The 23,527-nt window shown below is 40.0% G+C and overlaps 2 protein-coding genes across 5 annotated transcripts in view; both read left to right on the top strand.

The window, feature by feature from the left end:
* The window catches only part of ca4a (carbonic anhydrase IV a), a 73,026-nt gene that overhangs the window by 39,410 nt on the left and 10,089 nt on the right, over positions 1-23,527 (top strand). The window contains exon 1 of one of the 3 annotated variants that reach the window (XM_039778497.1): positions 22,642-22,783. The exons of the other annotated variants lie outside the window; for them this stretch is intronic. Coding sequence (XP_039634431.1) covers positions 22,657-22,783 — 127 coding nt within the window. The 5' untranslated portion in view covers positions 22,642-22,656. Of the gene's footprint in view, positions 1-22,641; positions 22,784-23,527 lie in introns of those variants that run through there. 3 annotated transcript variants of the gene reach the window in all.
* Positions 1,624-17,622, top strand: LOC120544612 (carbonic anhydrase 4-like). 2 transcript variants are annotated; one of them, XM_039778496.1, is made up of 9 exons: positions 3,499-3,655; positions 6,084-6,161; positions 7,733-7,777; positions 12,485-12,649; positions 12,740-12,885; positions 14,975-15,067; positions 15,171-15,237; positions 15,332-15,495; positions 17,374-17,622. In XM_039778496.1, the coding sequence occupies exons 2-9, from the start codon at positions 6,101-6,103 to the stop codon at positions 17,551-17,553; spliced, it is 921 nt and encodes a 306-aa protein (XP_039634430.1). In that variant the 5' UTR covers positions 3,499-3,655; positions 6,084-6,100; the 3' UTR covers positions 17,554-17,622. The 2 variants fall into 2 exon arrangements, with proteins under 2 accessions (XP_039634429.1, XP_039634430.1); XM_039778495.1 differs by lacking the exons at positions 3,499-3,655; positions 6,084-6,161 and adding an exon at positions 1,624-1,773.

Here is a 23,527-nt window from a genome sequence, read left to right as displayed (position 1 = left end):
AAATGGCGCTTTTCTACGCTTCTACCATGACTTGTACAGCTCTGAATATTCAGATTCAGCTCTGCATAAACAAAAGGAATTTCTGGATTCATTAGAATTTACCCCCCTGAATGGAGAATCATTAGAGCTTAACCTTGGGGCCCAGGGACTGTCTGATGCTATAATCAGCCTGAAAGGACTCGGGGAAAACTCCCGGACCTGATGGGATTCCAGTTGAAATATACAAGATTTTTGAAACTAAACGTATACCACCTCTGCTTGATGTACCAACAATCGTTTCATAGTGACTCCCTTCCTCCCTCACTCAACACTGCAATAATTACGCTGCTATTAAAACCCAGAAAAACATCAACATCAAAAACAGGCTGATCTCCCTTTTTAATGACTTAAAATCTTATGTAAAGTACTATCTAGGAGGTTGGAGAAAAAAGGGGGGGGGGGGAACAACACCCCACTTTACTCACTCAGCATGATAATTAAATCAGAAAGCGTCGTGGGATTCTAGGTTTCCCGTTGAATAAAAATAAAGGTGAATAGTTTTTTTTGTTAAAAGTTGAAGTAAGAGTTGTTGAGAGGTTTTTTGCAGCGACTAACTGGGCAGGTGTAATGGATAGTTGAACTGGACGGAAAAAAACTTTTAAAGATTTAGAAAGTGTGTGTGTGTGTGTGTGTGTGTGTGTGTGTGTGTGTGTGTGTGTGTGTGTGTGTGTGTGTGTGTGTGTGTCACCAATAAGATACTAAGTATGTTTCGGGAAAATGTGTATGAAAAACAGTGGTGGAAAGTAACTAAGTACATTTTTCAAGTAATGTACCTATGTACAATTTGGGGTACTTGTGCTGGAGCATTTGTATTTAACGTTATACTTCATACCTCTACATTTCAGAGGGAGTTTTGTACTTTTTACTGCACTACATTAATCTTGTAAAAAACCATAAGGTATTGGCTTTAATCTGAACATTTTGTAATCAACTTTCGCTTTGTGAACTTTTGCACTTTGCTGTTGCATCACAACTGTACTTTTCAATGTGTGTCAGAGTTGAAAAAAAGCATAAACATATAACCGGTTTATAAAATATGATGCATTATTATATAGTTATTATTAGCCCCCACTCTCACCAAGTACAACATTACATATCATCACATAAATAATAATAAAAACACAAATAATATGACACTGACAAGGGACATTCTTCATGATGAGTACTTATATTTTTGAAACTATAAGTACATTTTGTTGCTAATACTTTCAATGCAGGACTTTTGATTGTAAAGGAGTAATTTTTTATCTTTAATAGAGATCTGGAACAAGCAGAATATATGAAATATGGTACTGATAGTGTGAAATATATGAGTTTTCAAGGGGAGAGGTAATTTAGAGCGCCTAATATTTCTCTTTTACACAGTTAATCCTCTGCGGGGGTTGACATTACGTTACCTGTGGAGCAATAATTGTGATGATGATTAACTCCATCTGATTATCAGATACCTCTCAAATCACCAGGAAGTGTTCCCTGCACACCAGAAGCCCATGGATGGTTTTTTAGGGGAGGGTTTTATTAAAAACATGCTGTAGGACTGTGCGAGGGTCGAGCTCAACTTCCCTGTCAGGGTATGGTGATAGATAAGTATAAGACCCCCTGCAAGAATGCAATCACATTGGAAAAAACAAGTCATTGTGTTGTCTTCCCCAGGTCGAGTCAGCTCCAAAATGCAGCAGCTAATCCTGCCCGTTCTCCTGGCATCCTTTTGGACCATCTGCACAGGATCAGGAGGTGAGTCTGATTTTATTCATGGCTGGAAATTTAGATTTCACTTGCCACAGTACAGGTCCAAAATATTCGGAAATAGTCAAGGAGATTGGTTAATTTAAGTGAAAAATTAATATCTCCATCCTCTGATATTACCAGGAAAATGAAATCTTAATTTTTTTTCTGCTGACTTTCAGCCTGTGATTTAATATGAATTTACTTCATGTCTGCTGCTTTACATACATACAGTGATAGATTGTTAATATCTGAATTCATGTAAGCTATTTAATTCATAGTAACACTTAATACCGAACATTAATGGGAATGAATACTTTAGAAATCTTCTAATGATAAGACGAGCAGGGTGAAGTTGCTTTTTTACCAGTTTATTCCCAACCGTGCCACTCACTTTATTCAGTTAGAAAGTTGATATATTGCGGAATCCCGATACTATGAAAACTGCATATAATCAGTGTCTTGGAGTGACAAGTAAGTAAATATTGCCTGTGTTCCAATGATGGCAGAACATCAGTCTTGTTAGTTCAGTAGTGCCAAAGCTTTGAATTATTGTTTGTTATTGATCTGAATCACCTGCCTGATGGGAGGAGCTAAAGCAGATGGTGTCCAGTGTGTATAATGCTTTTTATGATGTTCCCAGGGTGACAAAAAGGGGAAAATGAAAGAAATATTGAATGTGGCTGCAAATGCAGGACCTTCCTCTCACTTAAAACCAGTTTGCTGAAGTACAGAGCAAAATATAAGACATTGACTGCAGCAATTTGGTTACTTTACCAAGTAAAAAAAGGTGGTGAATGTCACCACAGGAAAAAATCACCAATGCTTTCCCTCCCTTTGTCCACTAGGTGGAGCTGTTCTATCGAGGACACAAGTACACAAGGCTGTACTTTGTTGTACTGCAAGGAGACCAGCACTTTCAGCAAATCAGATCTTTCCAGTCAGAGCTCCATCAACTGAGAGCCATGTTTTATCTACAAAGAATGCAACAAAACAGGTTTGATGAGATTAAGGCAAGGTGAAAAAGCTGGTAATCTCCCTTCTAAATTATAACTTTAAGATCTTATGTTATTAGGTGGACAAAACTATCCATATCCTTGATTGGACATAACAACATTCTAAAAATTACAATTTGACCAAAAGTTCTGTTCCTCTTCCAGTCAATCTCACTTTCCCCACTGTCTTCCTTTTTTAATGGTTAAAGAAAACCTCTTCAAATTTGATTTGGATCAATAAGCTTCCTTGTTAGGCTATAGGCCTACTCGCCATATGACAACTACAAATCCTGTTTTTTTCTGGGCAGCTCAAATTAGAGCAGGTAGGCCTATGTTTTAAAGGCTGCATCCCCCAGCATGGGTTACAGTGCAATCCCAATCAATGAAGGCCTCTATAAGCTTGTATAGGCTATTTACACAGCAGATAAGAAAAAGTTTATTAAACAGACAAAAAAAAACCTTCCTGAAAAACACAATAATGATTTGGCACAGTTAGGCTATCTCAATTTTCGCCACTATGTTGTGATTGCCTCGTGCCGAACCATGCCCTTTCTAACGGTACATGTAATCACAGCATAGGCTATCACAGACTGAAGTGGGTCATCAAGGCAATATGAACGTTATATGCACATTCCAATTAAAATGGATTTGAATAATAAATACAAATAATAATAATATTGTGGTTGCTATGATACGCACATAGATATATATCTAGTGGAACGCAGCGCAGGATACGTTAGTCTTCACTGGCAACTAGCTAGCTAGCTAACTTGTAGCACAAAATTGGGGTTTTTTTGCTTAAAGAAAGGGACACAACAACTAACTGGTCGAAACCAGTAGAAAAGCAACTAGCTAACTAAACATTCAAGGCAGCGGTAGAAGAGCTTTTCTGCGAGGTAAAATTGCTGTTTCTTTTATGAATGGAGCAAAGGTGGAGACTAGCACGACACGACTCGAGTCAGACTGGCAAATTTGACGACTTTAGCCTTGCTTGACTTACAATGATGAACTCGACTTGACTTGGTTATTCAAGACTTGATACTTGACTTAGCTAGATTTAAGACCGATGACTGGAAAGGAAAGGACTTGACTTTTTAATAATGTAGCTAGCTAGCTAGCTAATACAAAGTAATATTTGCTTTTTTTCAAGCTATTGAGCAGTTGGCTCAATTTCGAACGTCAGTTAAGACCAGCCAACACAGTTTTTTTTAAATTATTCTTTAAGGTTGGTAACTTTAGATGTAGCTAACATGTTATTAGTAGCTAATGTAACATTAGTTAATCTAAATTGTCTAAATTGTTGTGTTTAAATTATTGTGCTTTGTTAAATTAGTAACGTTAGCTAAGTTTCTGTAAGTTAGGCCGTTATATGTTAACGTTAGCTAGCTAGCTAGCTCGCTAGTTCCCCGGAGATATGTGCTTTTTTTTCTAATTTGTAGCTAGATTACAACTTGTTTGCCAATATTAGGTAAATCCTAGGGATTATGACTCTTTGCGGTTATTTTTGATTTGTTTATAGTTGCCAAATTGTAATAATATCAGTGATTATTGGTTGGATCGTTGAGATAAGCTAGCTAGCTGCTAACGATATAGGCATCTGTTAATCGTTGCCATAGCAACTAGCTACAAATAGTGCGAAAGTTAATTTCTATGATCTGGGATTTATGATTTAAAAGATTGTATAAATTGTTTGTATACTGTATTGTGTGTGTGTGTGTGTGTGTGTGTGTGTGTGTGTGTGTGTGTGTGTGTGTGTGTGTGTGTGTGAAATAGAATATATAACAATATATTCTATAAGAAATAGTGAGTTAACGTAGCTAACGTTTGAAATATTTTGAGATTTGAGATTGTGATTTTCATATTATATTTTGTATTGTTGTAACGTATAGTTCCAACTAAGTTCAGTTGGCCGAATTTTTTAAATGTTCGAGTAACTTTAGCCGAACGGTACTTGCCACTGTAGACCAGTCAACGGACTGGTAGTTTTAAACAATAACAATCTTTAAATCTGAGTGCACTCCATGGGTGCAACGTTAACGTTAATAATTCTTTAACTGTCTATGGTTAATACCCACAGAGTTGTATAAAATGTTTGGAGTAAGAAGGAGTAGTTATAAGTTACATCTAGCTATAGGGGGTCCGGGGGCACATTTAATGCCACTATTCCATCATGTACACTGATCTTAAGTATTGCATATTTTAGCTAATGAGATTGCCTCGCTGATTGTAAATGTGGTGAATTATTGTAAGGAAGGATTAGGCTTATTGTGTGTTTTAGCCCACAGTCTGTAAATACTAGCTATTTCATTGCCTACTCCTTTTGTAGTAGAATCATTAACATTTGACCTGATTTATTAGCACTTCTGCACACTTCCAAAGTCTAATTCTCTGTCTTTGCTACCAGTTACATTTTTACTATTGTTCATAATTGACTAGCAATACAAATGATAACAATTGGTAAATAGACAAATTTATCAAAATAAAATTATTGTTTTGTGTAGCTAGATTAAATATAAATATATCAAAATATATGCACACAGAGCAACAGTGGTAGTAGCTGGTGGTGCCATGAATAGCCATTCACTTTTTAAAGTACACCAGTGGCTGCTCCACTTAATGCTTGTCTTGTCCACTGATTACACCAGGCGGAGGGCAGCGTGATAGTGGTGCGTGAATGCGCCGCGGAGATCCGCTCAACAGTGTTCGATTTGTTTCTTTTTTGCGTTGAAACCGGTTGACTGTGTACGAGAGCAGAGCCTCTGACTCCTCTCACGATATTAATGATGGTGTGAACCAAGCTCATAATTCTACAGTGGCGGTGCGCACATAGCCTATCATTGCAAACTGAAACGGCAGCTGAGTGTCCGAAGTTTCTTGAAAAAGCTCAATAATAATCGTGATGGCGTTCAGAAACGATGTGAAAAAAAGGAGGTACTGGTGAAGTGGAGGATGACAGACCAGCCAATAGTGACCTTTTCTAAACTTTAAATCTGATGCCTGTCAATTATCCCTTTCCGTGTCTTTGTGCCTTCATCAGTGTGAGAAATACTAAGGTGACCTGGTTGAAATGCGTCTCACGGTGAATGCGAGAAACTTGAGAGCCCTGTTTACCCACTGCATGCCTGTTAGCTATCAGTTTGTTCGTCCAATTAATATTTTCTCAGACGAGGACACTTTGTCGTGCTAAGTAATTTGAATCATAGCCGTTGTATGTGGTTAATATATCACGCTATGGACCAAGGGTATGATGATAGATAAGTATAAGACCCCCTGCAGGATGCGATCACATTTGAAAAAAACACGTCATTGTGTTGTCTTCCCCAGGTCGAGTCAGCTCCAAAATGCAGCAGCTAATCCTGCCCGTTCTCCTGGCATCCTTTTGGACCATCTGCACAGGATTAGGTGAGTCTGCTTTCATTCATAGCTGGAAAATATGTTGAAAAAACTGGAGGTTTATTTAGATTTCTCTTGCAACAGTACAGGTCCTTTCAGCCTGTGTTTTAATGTTTTTCTTATATTGCTGCTGTTTTACATACAATCATGCAAGTGATAGATTGATAATATCTTAATTAATGTGAGGTATTTAATTCCTAGTAACACTGGAAAACACTAAGGGCAATAAATACATCAGAAAGCTGCTCAATGAGCAGGGTGAAATTGCTTTTTTTTAACCAGTTTTTCCAACCGTACCAGTCACTTTATTCAATTAGAAAGTTGATACTCTAAAAATAACAGAAATCCAAAAATAGATTCAGAAAGATGTTCTGTAGAGAAAAGAAACTAGTCACCAAAAAGCCACTGCTCCCCAGATGAAAGAGAGGTTCCCCCACACTAAAACTGCCTGCCTGACGCTCTCCATACACACACTCACACCCCTCTCTGTGCTGTCCATCACACTGATGTGATACCGGGCTTTCCTCCGTGTGTCCGACATGCTCATCAACAACTGAGCTCCTTGTTCAAGGACATGGTCCTGTATCTGAGAGCCCTGAGGTTTGGCACCAAGACTCTAATTAAAATTAGCACTAACTAATGACTGACTGGTGACATTATTAGTCATTGATTAACAAATGCGCACATTTGAAAGAAAATGACACAATCGCTCCCCTGATGTTTTTCTTATGAATTCCAACTACATTTGCAGATTTCATAGGACAGAAAGTGACACATTTTCACAGCTACCGCCCATGCTGTCAGACCATCTAGTAAAGGTGCACCCAGGCGGTAGTCACAGAGTAATTAGACATTGCTGAGTTGTAAGATTTCATTCCTCTGCAGTGATCACTCACACACATACACATACATATCCTGGAACAAGAATGGGAATCTTAAATCCAAGAAATTATCATCTCTTTACTTACTGCGACCAGTACAGTGAATGATGGACAATGAAAAAGATTTGCTCTTTTTATCCTCATAGTACAGAAAGATCAAGCACAAATGGCAACTTTTTTGTAAATAGCAAGCCAATTCCTGCATATCAGGGAGTTTTTTATGGCTGGGAATAGCAGCTGACTTCAACTAACAGGAGAACAATTCACTGTTTGCAGTAAGGAAAAAAACTATTAATAAAAGGAAACATTTGTAAATACATCTAGTTCAGTCTAGCTGGACATTTGTCAGTGTATACGTTGAGAAGAAACATCCCATTTTGCCCTCACAATAGACTGAGCTTGTTTGTGTCACCCAGAGGTTAACAATGTAGGCTGGCTGATACTGTGTGTGTGTGTGTGTGTGTGTGTGTGTGTGTGTGTGTGTGTGTGTGTGTGTGTGTGTGTGTGTGTGTGTGTGTGTGTGTGTGTGTGTGTGTGTGTGTGTGTGTGTGTGTGTGTGTGTGTGTGTGTGTGTGTGTGTGTGTGTGTGTGTGTGTGTGTTGTAATCTTTACATTATTTACTTGTTGCTGACATCAAATCTCAAGATGGAGTTGGAAAGCTTTTTACCTTGACAAATGTTTTTAAATTTTCTGTTTCAGATTGGTGCTATCAGTCCCAGTTCACCTGCGATAATATGTGCAATAGTAAGTAAATACAAAAAGTGTAACATTGTTTGGTTACAATAATATTCATATGGTACTTTTTTTTAAAGCACATACATAGGATGTAAAACCAACAGATGTAAAGTGCAATCAAATATAAGCGATAAGGTTAAAATAATGAGCAATTTATCTCAATAAAGAGATTTAAATGAAGAGGTTGCCAGCTATATTGCAGGTCGTTCCCAAGTTGAGGGGCCCTAAGTGCAAAGGCTCCTCTGGTTTTCAGCCTTGACTTGGGAATCATTTAGAGATCTACAAGAGATCCCAGACTGCACCTGGCTCATGTGAGGTTAGATAGTCCGAAATATAGTCAGGAGCCAATCATATATTACTTACACTGTAGGTGATTATTTAAACCTTTAAATTTACTGTAAAATGTACAGACAACCAATGTAGAGATGCTAAAATTGGGATAATATGCAACCTTCTATTGGATCTTGTGAGTAGTTTTACTAATGTAACCAGCATCTGAACCAGCTGAATACTGACTCAAACGGGAATATCAGAATCAGAATACTTGATTGATCCCCTCAGGGAAATTGTTCAGTTGCAGTTGCTCACAGTCAGATTCAAGGTAAAAGTAAGAGTAAGACTAAGAAAAGAGCTAGTCAATAAGTGTATAAAGTAACATAGCTACAGAAAAAATAAAAAAGTGAAGTAAGATTAGGTTAAAAAGTAAGATTGGGTTACTATGTTGCTAAAACAATGAATTCTGCAAATGTTATTGTAATGCAGTGTCAACATAAATAAAGTACAGTGTGAATATAAGTAGCAGTGAATAAATAACAGATATTGCACATGTAACTGATATATTATTGAGTTGTTATTATTATACATAATGTCAAAGAATATTGAGATGTGATGTGAAAGATAGTTTTGCCGCTCTAAGCATGTAACACTCAGAGGGAGATGTTGTATAGTTTGATAGCCATAGGCAGGAATATAAAGAGTTATTCCCGTCAAAACTCCGTAAAACATAGACAACAGTTTCAAAGTGCTTTGAAAATGAAAAAGATTGATGTTCTGAAAATGTAGGAGACTGAATTGGATAACCAAGTTGTCTTGTTAATCTGAAGTGTGAAGGAATTTGACTAACTGGAGAATCTCAAGCTATTATATTTACTTCTGATTTATTGGAGTCTAAATGAAAAAGGTTCTAAAATAACCAGTTTTCAACTTTTTTAAGACAGACCAATATTGACCCATATACTATGTTTATCTGTGGCCTCTGACATATAATTTCCTTGCCTGGGATATTTGAAGCTGTACTGGGTAAGTTGCAAATTATTTGTACTTGTTGGGATCATTACAGTCTTAATCTGTAGTTTGCTCATTTGCACAATATTACTGGAATTGAAGGAGAAGATCTTAGAACCGTCTGCATAAAAATTAAACTTCATATGATGCTTTTGAAATATTTGATCTATGAGGACATATTGATGGGGAAGACTGAGGACTCCATTAATGGAGGATATACAGTTCCCTAAAGGCATCTAAAACCTTACCCGATATATGCCTTCCCAATGCTTAAGACGTTCAGTTAATATCAAGGAGTCAGCTGTATAAAAAGCAGCAGGAAGATCGAAAAGCAATCAAACATGTTTGGCCACCGTCAGCTGCTAAAAGAAGATCATTCTGAAGCCTGAGAACAGAGGTGTCAAATGTATTCACTAGGGTTGGGTACCGAAACTCGGTGCCAATAGGGAACCGGTGCCGACATAAACGGTAGTAACGAGACCTAATAAGAACGAAAGTTTCGGTGCCTCATTTCGGTACTTGACTTTACACTACACCTGACAGCATGTAACGTTAGCCTACCTTTAGCTAGCAGCTGGATTAAACACCGGTAAAATGCTGACAGCTAACGTTAAACAGTGTAAAGTGTGACTGTATTTCACTGTGGAGGACTTCAACAGCGGGATGTAACAGCCTGCTCTGCAGCGCAGCAGCAGCTGCCGTTGTCGCAATTCATAGATATACAGTATGTTTATATGGTCGGAATTAAACAACACAGACGGTGCTTTCACTTGCAGCTGCCGTCGTCGGAATTAAACAACACAGACGGTGCGTTCACTCGCAGCTGCCGTTGTCGGAATTAAACAACACAGACGGTGCGTTCACGTGCAGCTGCCATTGTCGGAATTAAACAACACAGACGGTGCATTCACTTAAAACAGGTAGCCTCGTGGTGCATTCACAGTAATTGTAAAATACCCTTTTCCCATCTGGGGTTCAACAGCAATATACTGGTGAAATAAGTTATTGTTATTGTTATAGTTATTACATTATTATTAAATCTTTAATTTTGACCATGGCCTTAGCAATAAACAAGTCACTTACTGTTGTTTACTACCCTTATTTTTTTTCTTCTTCTTCTTTTTTAACTTTATTGAAAAGTACCGGTTCAGGCACCGTTTAGGCACCGGCACCGTTTTAAAAGTATCGATTTAGCACCGGAATCGAAAAAAAACAAAACGATACCCAACCCTAGTATTCACATTAATTACTCAAGTAGAAGTATAGATACTAGGGTTTGAAAAGACTTCTGTAGAAGTTGAAGTATCAACTCAAGCTTTTTACTCAAGTAAAAGTGTAAAAGTACTGGTTTCAAAACTACTTAAAGTATAAAAGTAATGTAAGGGGAAAAAATGCCAAAAAGGACAAAAGCTTAGCCCACCCCACAGGGGCCTATAGTGCACTACCCCACCTTCACAAAAATACATATTTTCTAAAGGCCATAATGACTATAATGTTATATTAAAATCAAACGTACAAACTCAGAAGGGCTGAAAAAGGTGACACATCTCTTCTGTGTTTTTCAGACAATGGCAGCTACAGTCTGGTGTTAGAATCTTCTACAGTGAAATACAGACACACTTTTACACCGTTTAGCTGTCAGCATTTTAACCGTGTTTAGCTGCTAGCTAACGGTAGGCTAACGTTACCTGCTGCCAAGTGTAGTGTTAACTAGCGTCCCATGCGGCGATGTTTCAGTTGCCTCTAACGTCCGTTTTTGGAAGCATTTAAGTTGCACCTAAATAAGGCACCGAAATCCGCGTTGCTATTCAGTCCGGTAGATAACTGTCGTTAAGGCACCGGTGCCGTATTAGCACCGGGTCTGTGCAGGTGTGATGGATTGCGTACAAACCAATAGGGTGTCGGAATGGTATATGTTTATACTTCTCATCGAACTACAATCAAATTCACTCTCTCCGGATGCCTCGATTTATCTGGATAGTTTTTTTTTTTTGTGTGTGTGTTTTTTTTAACGATGACAAGCCGGAATGAAAACAAGCCGAACTGAAATAGGAGTAACAAGGCTATTTTTAAAATGTAAGGAGTAGAAAGTACAGATAATTGCGTGAAAATGTAAGGAGTAGAAGTAAAAAGTCTGCTGTAAAATAATTACTCCAGTAAACTATAGATACCCAAAATTTCTACTTAAGTAAGGTAACGAAGTGTACTTCGTTACTTGACACCTCTGCCTGAGAAGCACTGTCTCAGTGCTGTAACCCATTCTAAAACACTCCAACTTGTTTAAAGGGGACATATTATTCTTTTCCGTGTTTTCTGTCATATAGCTTCAATGTTATAATGTTGGATTTTCATGTTAAACGTGGCCAAAACTTAATGACAAATAATGAGGTAAACATATTTTAGACAAATCCCTGTGAGCTAAAACGTTCAGATTTCCAACTATTCTGAATGCTCCGGTTTCAACAGTTTTTTCTACTGTAGGCTAGGTCTTACGCAACTCTAAGCTGGTCTGCTATGATTGGTCATCTGCTCAAACTAGGCAGGACTGGAGTGTTTGTTTTATTTATTTATTTATTTTATTTTTTTGAGCCACTGCGGTGTTAACATTGTCACATGTAGCTACATGCTAACGGCAATAAAATATGTCATCTTAACTGCCAGTGTCTTTAAATTCTCCCCAATTCCGGGTCACATTACTCCTGAAACATTTTCTGTTTATGTAGTATTTGGTTTTAAAAGCCTTTATTTGCTGCTTTGTTCCACTACAATCTGATGTTAGCATACTATGTCATCTGGGCTGCCAATGTTGTCAAATTCTCCCCAATTCCAGGTTGCATTACTGCTGAAACATGTCCGATTTGGTAGTGTTTGGTTCAGAAGCCTTTATCTCAGATTTTTTACGGTAGAAAGTGCTGCTTCTTTCCACTACAATCTAACGTTAGAATACTGCTTACTTTTAAGCAGCTACATGCTAACGCAACATAGCTGTAATCTTGGCCAATACTGGTCATTTCTTCCCAAATTCCGGTCACTTTACTGCTGGGACATGTCCGGTTGTGTAATATTTGATTTAGAAGTCTATATTGGTGATTTTTCACGGTACAAAGTCCTGCTTATACTCTGTTGCAGTAGCTCCAGCTTCAACTAGTGAAACACGGAGTGGAGGCTCCAGAGTGTCCAGGAAGCATGCTGGCCAATCAGGGCAGACTGGGTTTTTTCGGGAGGAGGGTTTAAAGGGACAGGCGCTCCTACAGAGCGTCTCATTCAGAGAGTGAATACTGGTCCAGCAGCCATGGGCATTATGAGAATAATAGTGTTTGTTTAAACATTAAAACATGTAAACATGTTCTAGTACAAACACAAAATGCAAGTCTAATCCTGAAAATGCTATATAATAGTTGCCCTTTAATTTGAGTGTTTTTCTTGTTTTAGCACCAGACAAGTGGGGCGAGACCTACAGCGACTGTGTTGGAAACTCCCAGTCACCCATCAACATTGTCACCAAAAACACTTTGAAAGACGAACGACTGACTCCTTTCATCTTTACCAACTACCAGGAGGTCTTCAGTGACACGATAACGAACATCGGCTACTCAGGTGAGCATATTTTCCATTAAACATAAGATAGCCCTCAGTGCTGTGAAGCCGTTGTGTGACGTCTTTATGCTCGGCGTATGTCCACTACAGTTAAGGTTGGAGTTCCTACCTTCAGCACCATCTCAGGTGGAGGCCTCCCGACCACCTACAAGGCTTTGCAGTTCCTCATGCACTGGGGCAACAGCGAAAGGCCCGGTTCTGATCATACCATCGATGGAGAGCGGTATCCCATGGAGGTACCATGACCTTACTGTACAACACACACATCCTGTCTTTAGTCAAGTTATTAACTGATGTAATTAACTGTTAAAGGTTTGCTCACACATAACAGCTGGAAACTCAGGAGTAAAACAAACCAACAATTTGAAATATGATCATAAAAATGCAGATTTTCTCTAAAACTAAACTTTTCAAATTTGAATATGAATATACAGTTTTTTTAAATAGTGTATTTGATGGGAACTATTTTCGGTCACAGGTTTGACGTGCTAGTAAGCATTTACGGCAGAAGGATGGTGTATGTAGGGTTGACTCAAAATAAACCACAGTGGCGTTGTTCATCATAGTAAAGTAACGTGTCACCCAGTGTGATGATGTGGCTCAATAACTTCTTTTTTTAACAGTGGAGTTCTATTGCACAGTGGATAAGATATACCAGGCTTTGGATACACAGATTCTGTTTCACCTGAACAGTTTATTATGTTGTAAATGGTATCATTGTAATCCTTGACCATTGAAACATAGGGGTAGACATCACCTATTCTGTGTTATCATGTTTGGAGATATGATGCAAAAGACTTTATTTAGTTATGGCGGAAAGTAAAAAGTCCACCATGAGGCGTTTTTGCGAGTGTTCCGTTTCTGAAAATGTTGAGGGTGCTAAACTGTACAAGTGTACTAAATTCCATGCTTTTATAAAAAAAGTAAACTTATCACCTCAAATTTGGCACAATCCCCTGGACTATTAGGAAAGCTTTTTTTTTATCAATCATGTTTTTGATAAAGAGCTGATTCACTTGAACTGATATGTTAGGTGTTCTATTGTTAGAGTATTAAATCTACAAATGGTGCAACTTCTGTAAACTGATAATGTTGTGACTTTTTATTGGTCCCATCTACAATTCAACACATACACACTGTAAAAAATGACGTTGTGAAAAAAAGTGGTAACTAGGCCTGTCACGATAGTCAATAAATCAATTAATCGCACGATAAAAAAAATGAGCTCGGTGATTTTTCCGGCCGCGATAATTCCCATTTGCATGCTTGTTTGTTTTTCTCGTCTCTCTCTACCAAAGACACTGGAGGACCACTCTCGGTTCCTTAGCGTAACGAGGAGTGAACCCTCTTGTCAGTCGCATGGTCTTTGTGGGGGCGGGACTCCTGGCGGAGAGAGAGACAGAGACAAAAAACGCTAGTTGAGAGTTAGGGCAGGGTTTCCCGCAGCACTTTGCAGTTGAGGCGCCGTCAAAAAACTAAAAAGTATATGAGCGATATCAACCGTGTTACTCGGCGACCCGTTTTCTCCCTTTCATTTCAAACCACACAGCTGACAACCTGCAGGTGGAGGCGGTGGAGACAGGCTCGGACATTCAAGCGGTTTCAGGAAAGTGGCTGCATGTGTCCGACAATGCACAGAACATTAACGGTACAAGCCTACAGCTGTCCGCGGACACGGAGTGTGGAAAGTATGTCAGAGGTGTGTGTGTGTGTGTGTGTGTGTGTGTGTGTGTGTCCCGCCCCCACGAATCTCCGACCTGCAGAGGAGCAGAAGCCGCACCTTCGCCAAAATGAAGACTGAAAAACAGAACTATTTTGGTACAAACATTTACTCGCCGTGTGGCAGATAGCCATATAGATAGATTAAGTGTATTAATTATATATTATTTAAATTTAATATTTAGTGTTAAATAATTGTAAAATGTAGTACAGTCTGTAGTCTATCGCACAAACACTCGAGGAATGCAGCAAACTTTTGACCGCCAGTAGGCTATGAATTGCCTGGGAGAACATGCGTGTCACAAACGGCAATTCCACAACTGTACATCAGCGTGAAAGACGACATACTAAAGGAGATCAAAGACATATATTGGATATGTAAAATGTCTTCCAGTTCCAGTGTTAAATATTCTTTAGAAATAAAAGTGTATTGATCTTTGAAAAAGTGTACCTGCATTATTATTATGCCATTATCATTAGATGCAAATTGGTCTCTCAACGATAATATTATCGTTTATCGCAATAATTTCTTCAATAATTTATCGTCCAGCAAAATTTGTTATCGTGTCAGGCCTAGTGGTAACATCGGTAATATTGTCTCAACAGCTGCACATCGTTCACGTGAAGAAGGATTACGATGATCTGGAAACAGCTCTATCAGACCCAGAGGGAGTTGCAGTCCTTGGGTTCCTCTTTGAGGTAACCATTTTGAATCTTGTATTGTTGAAAACAAATGGCTATTACAGAAAGGACCTTAGACACAGTGCTGAAATGTGTATATTGTGTATATTTCCATTCTCAGACGTCCAAAACAGCAAACCAATGGTATGACCCCATCATCGGCGCTCTGCCAAGCATCACAGCTATAGGTAAGTACTACATGTAAGTTCAATATAAGCAACTAAAGACATGGCTGCACAGTGTGTGTTGGTAACGTTTCATCTGTGGCTTTTCTGTTTTCAGATAGCGAAGCTCCTCTGGAGTCCATCTCCCTGGCACAACTAATCCCAAATGAGACGAATCTGACCAGCTTCTACCGCTACAAGGGCTCTCTGACCACCCCAGGGTGCAATGAGGCTGTAATTTGGACTGTCTTTAAGACTACCATCCCTCTGAGCATGGATCAGGTTAGTATAAAATACCAGAAATGTATATACTGTGTTTGTTTTTTAGTTATAAGGTACATTTATTACTTTTATTAAAAAATTTGCTTGAACAGTAAAGTATAAGACTGACCTCCCCTGAAAAACGCCCCCATAAGTCGTTTGTTCAAGCAGCAATTACGACTCATATTTATGTTTATAGTGATGGCGCCCTCTAGTAGCCTCCCGTAATTATTACGGGAGCAAAGCAAAAAGTAAGGTGACGAAGTATAAGACGCCAATGCTAGGCAGGTTGGGGTGTTAGATGGGTCAAACAAACAGGACTTTAACCCAGGAGACTGGGGTTTGTGTTCTCTTTGAAAATAAAAGTAAATGGCGAGTTTTCTTTTTTACTTATGGAACAGTATCATGTTTGGTTGCGCCACATCGCTGTCTCGTGTTGGATTCTACAATAACAGAACCGGCGGCGTGGAGCGATAAGTGGAAAGTGAGTGCCGCAGCGAGCGAGGAAATTGTTGATAAAACAGGAAAAGTCAGTATGGCAGTTTTTGGGATTTTATAAGTCTGAACGTCGTCCCCACCAACACTACCGCAAACTTACTGTTACATGATTGGCTGTTAGAGTGTCACTCCCTACGTTGCTAGGTTACCAGAGAGTGAGTGCCTTTGTTCATGCAACCAAACTTGCTTCGCAACCTCTGATTTCTTCCGAAGAAGAAAAACAAGTTATCGAACGTTTTATCGAACGCATTTTCTATTGATATTGATTACGTGTCTATCGCGAGACATATCGTTATCGTTTTATCGCCCAGCCCTATAATGAAGTATTGAGGAAGAAATCACAAAGTTCTTTATACAGTTCTAAAACTTTTGCTAGTTGTCTATACCTTGTTCTGTCAACTGATGGAACCACTTGTTTAATCTTAAACAATGTATTGTATTTTATAAGCATTTATTTTTCTTATGTCAATTCTCAATCTGTCAAGAAATGATAGCGGTCAGATAAATGTATTATGTATAAAATGTATTTCCCTCAGAAATGTAGAGGAGCAAACGTCTTAAGTAGGGTAAAATGAAAATTCTCAAGTACAAGTATGTCAGCATTGTATTTGTTAGAATGAGCAGCTAGACTCTGCATATGTGAAAAAAGTTCATGAGACCTTGATGACTTCTCCCAGAAGCATTTAAAGAAATCTCGATGAAGGAGAACTAGGATTAAGCATTACTCTTTACCGTTCCCGATGTATTGTCACAGTGGGCCATGCCAACTCTTTTATTTGTTTAGGCATTTTTATGATTGACTTAATTTAGACAGAGAAGAAGACATGCAGAAAAGGGCCCGGGGCCGGACTCGAACCCTGGCCGCTGCGGTTAGGACTTAATGCTGCGAGCCATACCTGGTGAGCTATGGGGGCGCTTCATGCCATCCCAACTCTGGATTTCCAGGAGGAATTTAATGTAATGAGTGCTGATCACATGTCAAGTTTGTTGTTTGTTGGTAAAGTGTGTTTGGAGCCCTTTAGCCTGTTTCCATTGGCCTTTCAAAAGGGACGGTCCCAGAACACAACATTCCCTTATCGTGCAGCTGTGTAGACTCGCTCAACTTCTAGAGACACACATAAATTCATACTTGAGCACAGGACAGGCTTAGTGATAGAGTATGGGCCAATAGAGCTACACGGCCCCCTAACCTGTGACCTGGGAGTGACCTTTATGTTACACAAGTTTTACTCTTCTTACCAACAACATGATGTGTTCTGGGAATTCCACCACCTTACTCAAGTTCAGTTTATGATTAAATGTACTTGAAAAAACACAGCATTTACGGACTCGGTCGAATAACACACCTTGATGATCTCTTTCCACAAGCTGGGGCCTAACATTTACCCTCTGTTCCTCCAGCTAACGGTGTTCTCTGAGGTTCTGCTCGAAGATGAAACGCCAATGGTGGGGAACTTTAGGCCGGTTCAGCCCCTGAACGATCGGAAGGTGTTCCGGTCGGGAGGCGCAGTGATCCTGGTCAGTTCTGCCCTTCTCCTGGCCGCCATCGCCACGGCCTTGGGACTGTCGCAACCCAACTAGAGCAAGGCATCCTGTGCTGCACTGCGACATCCATGAACACAATAAATTCAGTTTGACTCCTCAGCTCAACCCTGGTTTGTAATCTCTTCATCGCTTTGTTGCTAAGATGATCCACCACGTCCTGGTGCAGGCATGACTCACCTGGTCTTACAAGTCAAATGACAAAGGCGTAAAAGAACGCCTTATAAAAGGTGCGATAAGTGTTTGATTAGCATTCATGCACCAGATACCTTAGTCATTCCTTCATTTTCACTGTGTCATCCTATTAGCACCAGCACACACTTTTGATTTTAGTGCGAGTCGCTGATGGTTTGCGCCATGAGTGCCAATACTTAAAGCGTAACTCTCGCCAAAATGCAACCTAGGGTCTTTTTGTGAATATACCCGAGTCAAACTTTAGTTTAAAAGCATAATAAGCACGGAAACGCCACTGGATTCAGTCCTTATTCGGTCAAATGGCCTTTTGAATGGGAGTGCTAGGGGCACTACTATGATAGCATCAAAATTGCTATTTTTAAAAGTTGCAGGCATGTCCTGAACAGAGGTGGCGCTAATGAGGAAAGGCTACCGACTTTGCTCTTTCTACGGACTAGAAGAAGAAGAAAAAGGTAAACAACGGCAGAACTGGCAGCAGCATTGACGTCAATGTTTTGATTTAATTCAATGACCTACTTTGTTGGATCAAGCCTTTCATTCACCATAAAATAACTCATCTTAACCCAGTAAGTTTACAAGAGAGACATGCACTCACTCTGAGAGTCCTGGCATCCGGTTCCCCTCAAACTCGTCCGTGCTTCCTGTTTCCGCTTTGTCGTCCGCCACTGAAAAAAATAGAGTGGTGCACGACCTCTGGTCAAAATCCTGGCGCGCCAGCGAGATCTACGTCATTTTGACGTCACATTGGTGGGCAACAGGTCGGCTGCGGCCTTCAGTCAGCAGTTGGTTTGGGAAAGGGGGGAGGGGTGTGAGGTCTTGCCTTTCTCTGCAGGAATCCAGTGTCTCCTCCCAGAGTCAGAGGCTACTGACACCTGAGACAAAGATGAAGCTGCAGAGATGCTAATGCTGATAAAGGAAGTGACAGCCTGGTTTTAGAGGGAGGAGAAGAGCATCTACAGCAACACTTTTGAGAAAACTCTGGCAGTTTTTTGTATTCACATTAATCCTGGCACTCTTTTGTTGCAGCACAATTCTGCCAAAGTAGCAGCCTGCGATTCAAAGACATACTTTGATTTGTATTTTTAAGGCAATAAACCAAGCTTTGCATCAGGCCCATGGTTTCAGAATGAAATGCTCTTGGTTAGCCAGATAATTATGTATATGCTTCCCTGAAAAACTGTGACAGTTGTCCCAAAATGGAAAGAACTTTATAACAGACCACTGTGAAAAACACAGGGGATGGACAAAATGTCTGCAACAGTAGATGTAGGCAACTATTAGTTATACTCCGTATATGTCACTGTTGAAAAATGTTCATTCTATTAAGTGATGTAAGTTAACACACATACACACTGCTTTAACAACTTCCTGTGTGGTCTCCTTCTACAGGAACTGTGGCAATGTGTTCTGTAAAGACTGTTGTCATCTGAAGCTGCCCATCCCAGACCAACAGCTGTATGACCCGGTGTTGGTCTGCAACATCTGCCACGACCTGCTCCTGGAGTCCCGCACCCGCGAGATCCGCAGCCAGCAGCTGAAGAAGGCCATCGCCACAGCCTCCAGCTGAGAGAAGCGTTGTGTAGCATGGCTCGCGCTTCGGCTCTGTCCTGCTCGTTTTGGACTGATAAGCTGAGCGCCCCGTTGTAACCCCAACCTGCTCTGGTTTCGGCTGCAGGGGGGAAGATGAGGAGGAGTTGTTTGGGAGCGGAGGCGCACTGTGAGACTGTCTGGAAGGCAGAGAAGAGGAAAGGGAATGTCTGAGATGGAGGCGTTTCAGCGGGGGAGGTTTTCCTGCAGAACAAACCCCTTCTGTTCCACACGGCTCATCTCCAACCTGTCCACTCCATCAGAGTCACCCACCTTTGTGTGTGTGTGTGTGTGTGTGTGTGTGTGTGTGTGTGTGTGTGTGTGTGTGTGTGTGCCATTTGATCTGAATCGCCTGCCTGATGGGAGGAGCTTAAACAGATCCAGGGTGTGTAATGCTTTTTATGATGTTTTTAGCCCTCCTCACACAACCTGTACACTACCAGGGTGACAGAAAAGTGAAAATGAAAGAAATCTTTTAATTTAAAGGGGAACTATGCATTTTTTAGCTTAATTTACCTTAACTGAACAGCTTCGGAGTCATTGGAATGGTTATATGACTTTTTTTCGGGTTGAATGGTGGTCGTCTCGCTCCCCCCTAGCGCCTGTGAGCAGAAAAACCACCCTTGCAACTGTCCGCCGGCGAGCCGCTGGCCTCAGAGTCAGGAAGTATCAATGGCTATCAGGTCTTGCGATGTGACGAATTGCTTCACGGCACTGCACACATACGCCCATTCTACCGGCTAACACGGAAGCGATGGAGTTTTTCAAACTATCGTCATGGCTTAGCCAGCAAAAAAAGAAGCAGAAAGCTAGGAAAGCATTGTCGGAGGAACAGAGAAAGAGAAAACAGCAGACTGACCGAGCCAGGAGTCAGACCCAAGTAAACATAGGAGCTTCCAAATATCTATTCTGAAGCTGTAGGGGGAGCTCAATAAACCTGCGAGCAAAAAGCGAAACCTGCATAGCGACCCTTTAATGTGGAAACACCCTTAAATACACCAGTTTGCTTAAGTACAGAGCCAAATTAAGATATTGACTGCAACAATTTGGTTACTTTTCCAAGTACAAAAAGATGATGAATGTCACCACAGAAAAAAATCACCAATGCTTTCCCTCCCTTTGTCCACTAGGTGGAGCTGTTCTATCGAGGGTAACCCAAGATTGTACTTGTAAGGAGACCAGCACTTCCAGCAAATCAAATCAGATCTTTGCATTCAGAGCTCCATAAACTGAGAGCTACATTTTATCTACAAAGAATGCAACAAAAAGGTTGATGAGATTAAGGCAATCCTATTATTAGCAAGGTGAAAAAGCTGGTAAACTAGTTTGGTGCATTAAACAGATGCAGGCAGAGGAGGCAATAAACTCAATTCAAACAGATGGAGGTGATAACATCGGACCTAAAAGAGAGAAATGGCGCTTTTCTAGGCTTCTACCATGACTTGTACAGCTCTGAATATTCAGATTCAGCTCTGCATAAACAAAAGGAATTTCTGGATTCATTAGAATTTACCCCCCTGAATGGAGAATCATTAGAGCTTAACCTTGGGGCCCAGGAACTGTCTGATGCTATAATCAGCCTGAAAGGACTCGGGGAAAACTCCCGGACCTGATGGGATTCCAGTTGAAATATACAAGATTTTTGAAACTAAACGTATACCACCTCTGCTTGATGTACCAACAGTCGTTTGATGGTGACTCCCTTCCTCCCTCACTCAACACTGCAATAATTACGCTGCTATTAAAACCCAGAAAAACATCAACTCAATGTGGATCTTACAGGCCTTTTTAATAATGACTTAAAATCTTATGTAAAGTACTTTCTAGGAGGTTGGAACCAACGTGACCACAGGAACACTGCATGGAGGTGGTTTGACATCAACACATACATCCCTTTAAACTTAATTGAGAAACAAAGGAGGGCTGCCCCTTATCTCCCCCTTCTGTTTACCTCAGCTTATAATGTTTATGGCAAAAAAAAACACACACACACAAAACCATCATACCCATTGCCAATTGCTGGCAAAGTCTTTAAGAAGAGCAAAGCAAGCTAATTCATGTTTTTTGAGGAACTTCTGCCAATGTCCTTCACTTTACTCACTCAGCATGATCAATAATTCAAACTGCGGGGATTCTAGGTTTCCACTCAGTGAATAAAAATAAAGGTGACAGCTTTAACTTTTCTGTCGAAAAGTTGAAGAGAGATGTTGAGAGTTTTTGCAAAGCGTTGCACTAACTGGGCAGGTGTTATGGATAGGGTGAACTGGGCTGGAAAATAAACCTTTTTAAAGATTTAGAAAGTGTGTGTGTGTGTGTGTGTGTGTGTGTGTGTGTGTGTGTGTGTGTGTGTGTGTGTGTGTGTGTGTGTGTGTGTGTGTGTGTGTGTGTGTGTGTGTCACCAATAAGATACTAAGTATGTTTTGGGAAAATGTGTATGCAAAACAGTGGTGGAAAGTAACTAAGTACATTTTTCAAGTAATGTACCTATGTACAATTTGGGGTACTTGTGCTGGAGCATTTGTATTTAACGTTATACTTCATACCTCTACATTTCAGAGGGAGTTTTGTACCTTTTACTGCACTACATTAATCTTGTAAAAAACCATAAGGTATCGGCTTTAATCTGAACATTTTGTAATCAACTTTCGCTTTGTGAACTTTTGCACTTTGCTGTTGCATCACAACTGTACTTTTCAATGTGTGTGTGTAAACATTGAAAAAAAAGCATAAACATATAACCTGTTTATAAAATATGATGCATTATTATATAGTTATTATTAGTCCCCACTCTCACCAAGCACATCATTACACATCATCACATAAATAATAATGATCCAGTATTTATAAAATAATAATAAAAACAAAAATAATATGACACTGACAGGAGCCATTCTGCATGATGAGTACTTATATTTTTGAAACTATAAGTACATTTTGTTGCTAATACTTTGAATGCAGGACTTTTGATTGTAAAGGAGTCATTTTTTTTATCTTTAATAGAGATCTGGAACAAGCAGAATATATGAAATATGGTACTGATAGTGTGAAATATATGAGTTTTCAAGGGGGAGAGGTAATTTAGAGCCTAATATTCCTCTTTTTACACAGTTAATCCTCTGAGGGTGACATTACGTTACCTGTGGAGCAATAATTGTGATGATGATACACTCCATCTGATTATCAGATACCTCTCAAATCACCAGGAAGTGTTCCCTGCACACCAGGAGCCCATGGATGGGCCCCCTCATTGGAGCTCTTATCAGTGGAGAGCTTTATTAGAAGCATGCCTGTAGGAGGAGGGGCCACTCTTTCTTTCCTGTCAGGGTATGGTGATAGATAAGTATAAGACCCCCTGCAAGAATGCGATCACATTGGAAAAAACAAGTCATTGTGTTGTCTTCCCCAGGTCGAGTCAGCTCCAAAATGCAGCAGCTAATCCTGCCCGTTCTCCTGGCATCCTTTTGGACCATCTGCACAGGATCAGGAGGTGAGTCTGATTTTATTCATGGCTGGAAAATATGTTATTTAGATTTCACTTGCCACAGTACAGGTCCAAAATATTCGGAAATAGTCAAGGAGATTGGTTAATTTAAGTGAAAAATTAATATCTCCATCCTCTGATATTACCAGGAAAATGAAATCTTTATTTTTTTTTTCTGCAGACTTTCAGCCTGTGATTTAATATGAATTTACTTCACGTCTGCTGCTTTATGTAATTACATACATACATTACACGCATGCATTTGATAGATTGTTAATATCTGAATTTATGTAAGCTATTTAATTCATAGTAACACTGAATTTTTTTACCAGTTTATTCCCAACCGCGCCACTCACTTTATTCAATTAGAAAGTTGATATATTGAGGAATCCCGATACTATAAATAGAAATCCAAAAATAGATTCAGAAAGATGTTCTGCAGAGAAAAGAAACTAGTCACCAAAAAGCCACGGCTCCCCAGATGAAAGAGAGGCTCCCCCACACCAAAACCGCCTGCCTGACGCTCTCCATACACACACACTCACACCCCTCTCTGTGCTGTCCATCACACTGATGTGATACCGGGCTTTCCTCCGTGTGTCCGACAAGCTCATTCGGCAACTTGCATTTTCACACCTGAGCTCCCTGTTCAAGGACGTGATCCTGTTTCAGCTGAGCCAAAGACAAAAGCAGGCAGATCTGACCGAGCTGAGATTCCCTCAGTGCCTCTGTGGTCCGGTCACCTCTCTC

The sequence above is a fragment of the Perca fluviatilis genome, chromosome 16, assembly GCF_010015445.1.
Source record: "Perca fluviatilis chromosome 16, GENO_Pfluv_1.0, whole genome shotgun sequence".
NCBI lineage: Eukaryota > Metazoa > Chordata > Actinopteri > Perciformes > Percidae > Perca > Perca fluviatilis.
This window is presented reverse-complemented; position numbering and strand designations above follow the sequence as displayed.

Coding starts and splice junctions, on each gene's coding strand:
- LOC120544612 (XM_039778495.1), top strand. CDS start 1,647: ATGCAATCACATTGGAAAAAACAAGTCATTGTGTTGTCTTCCCCAGGT. Junction 1,774..7,732: donor CATCTGCACAGGATCAGGAG/GTGAGTCTGATT, acceptor TTTCTGTTTCAG/ATTGGTGCTATCAGTCCCAG. Junction 15,068..15,170: donor TCCTTGGGTTCCTCTTTGAG/GTAACCATTTTG, acceptor TTCCATTCTCAG/ACGTCCAAAACAGCAAACCA.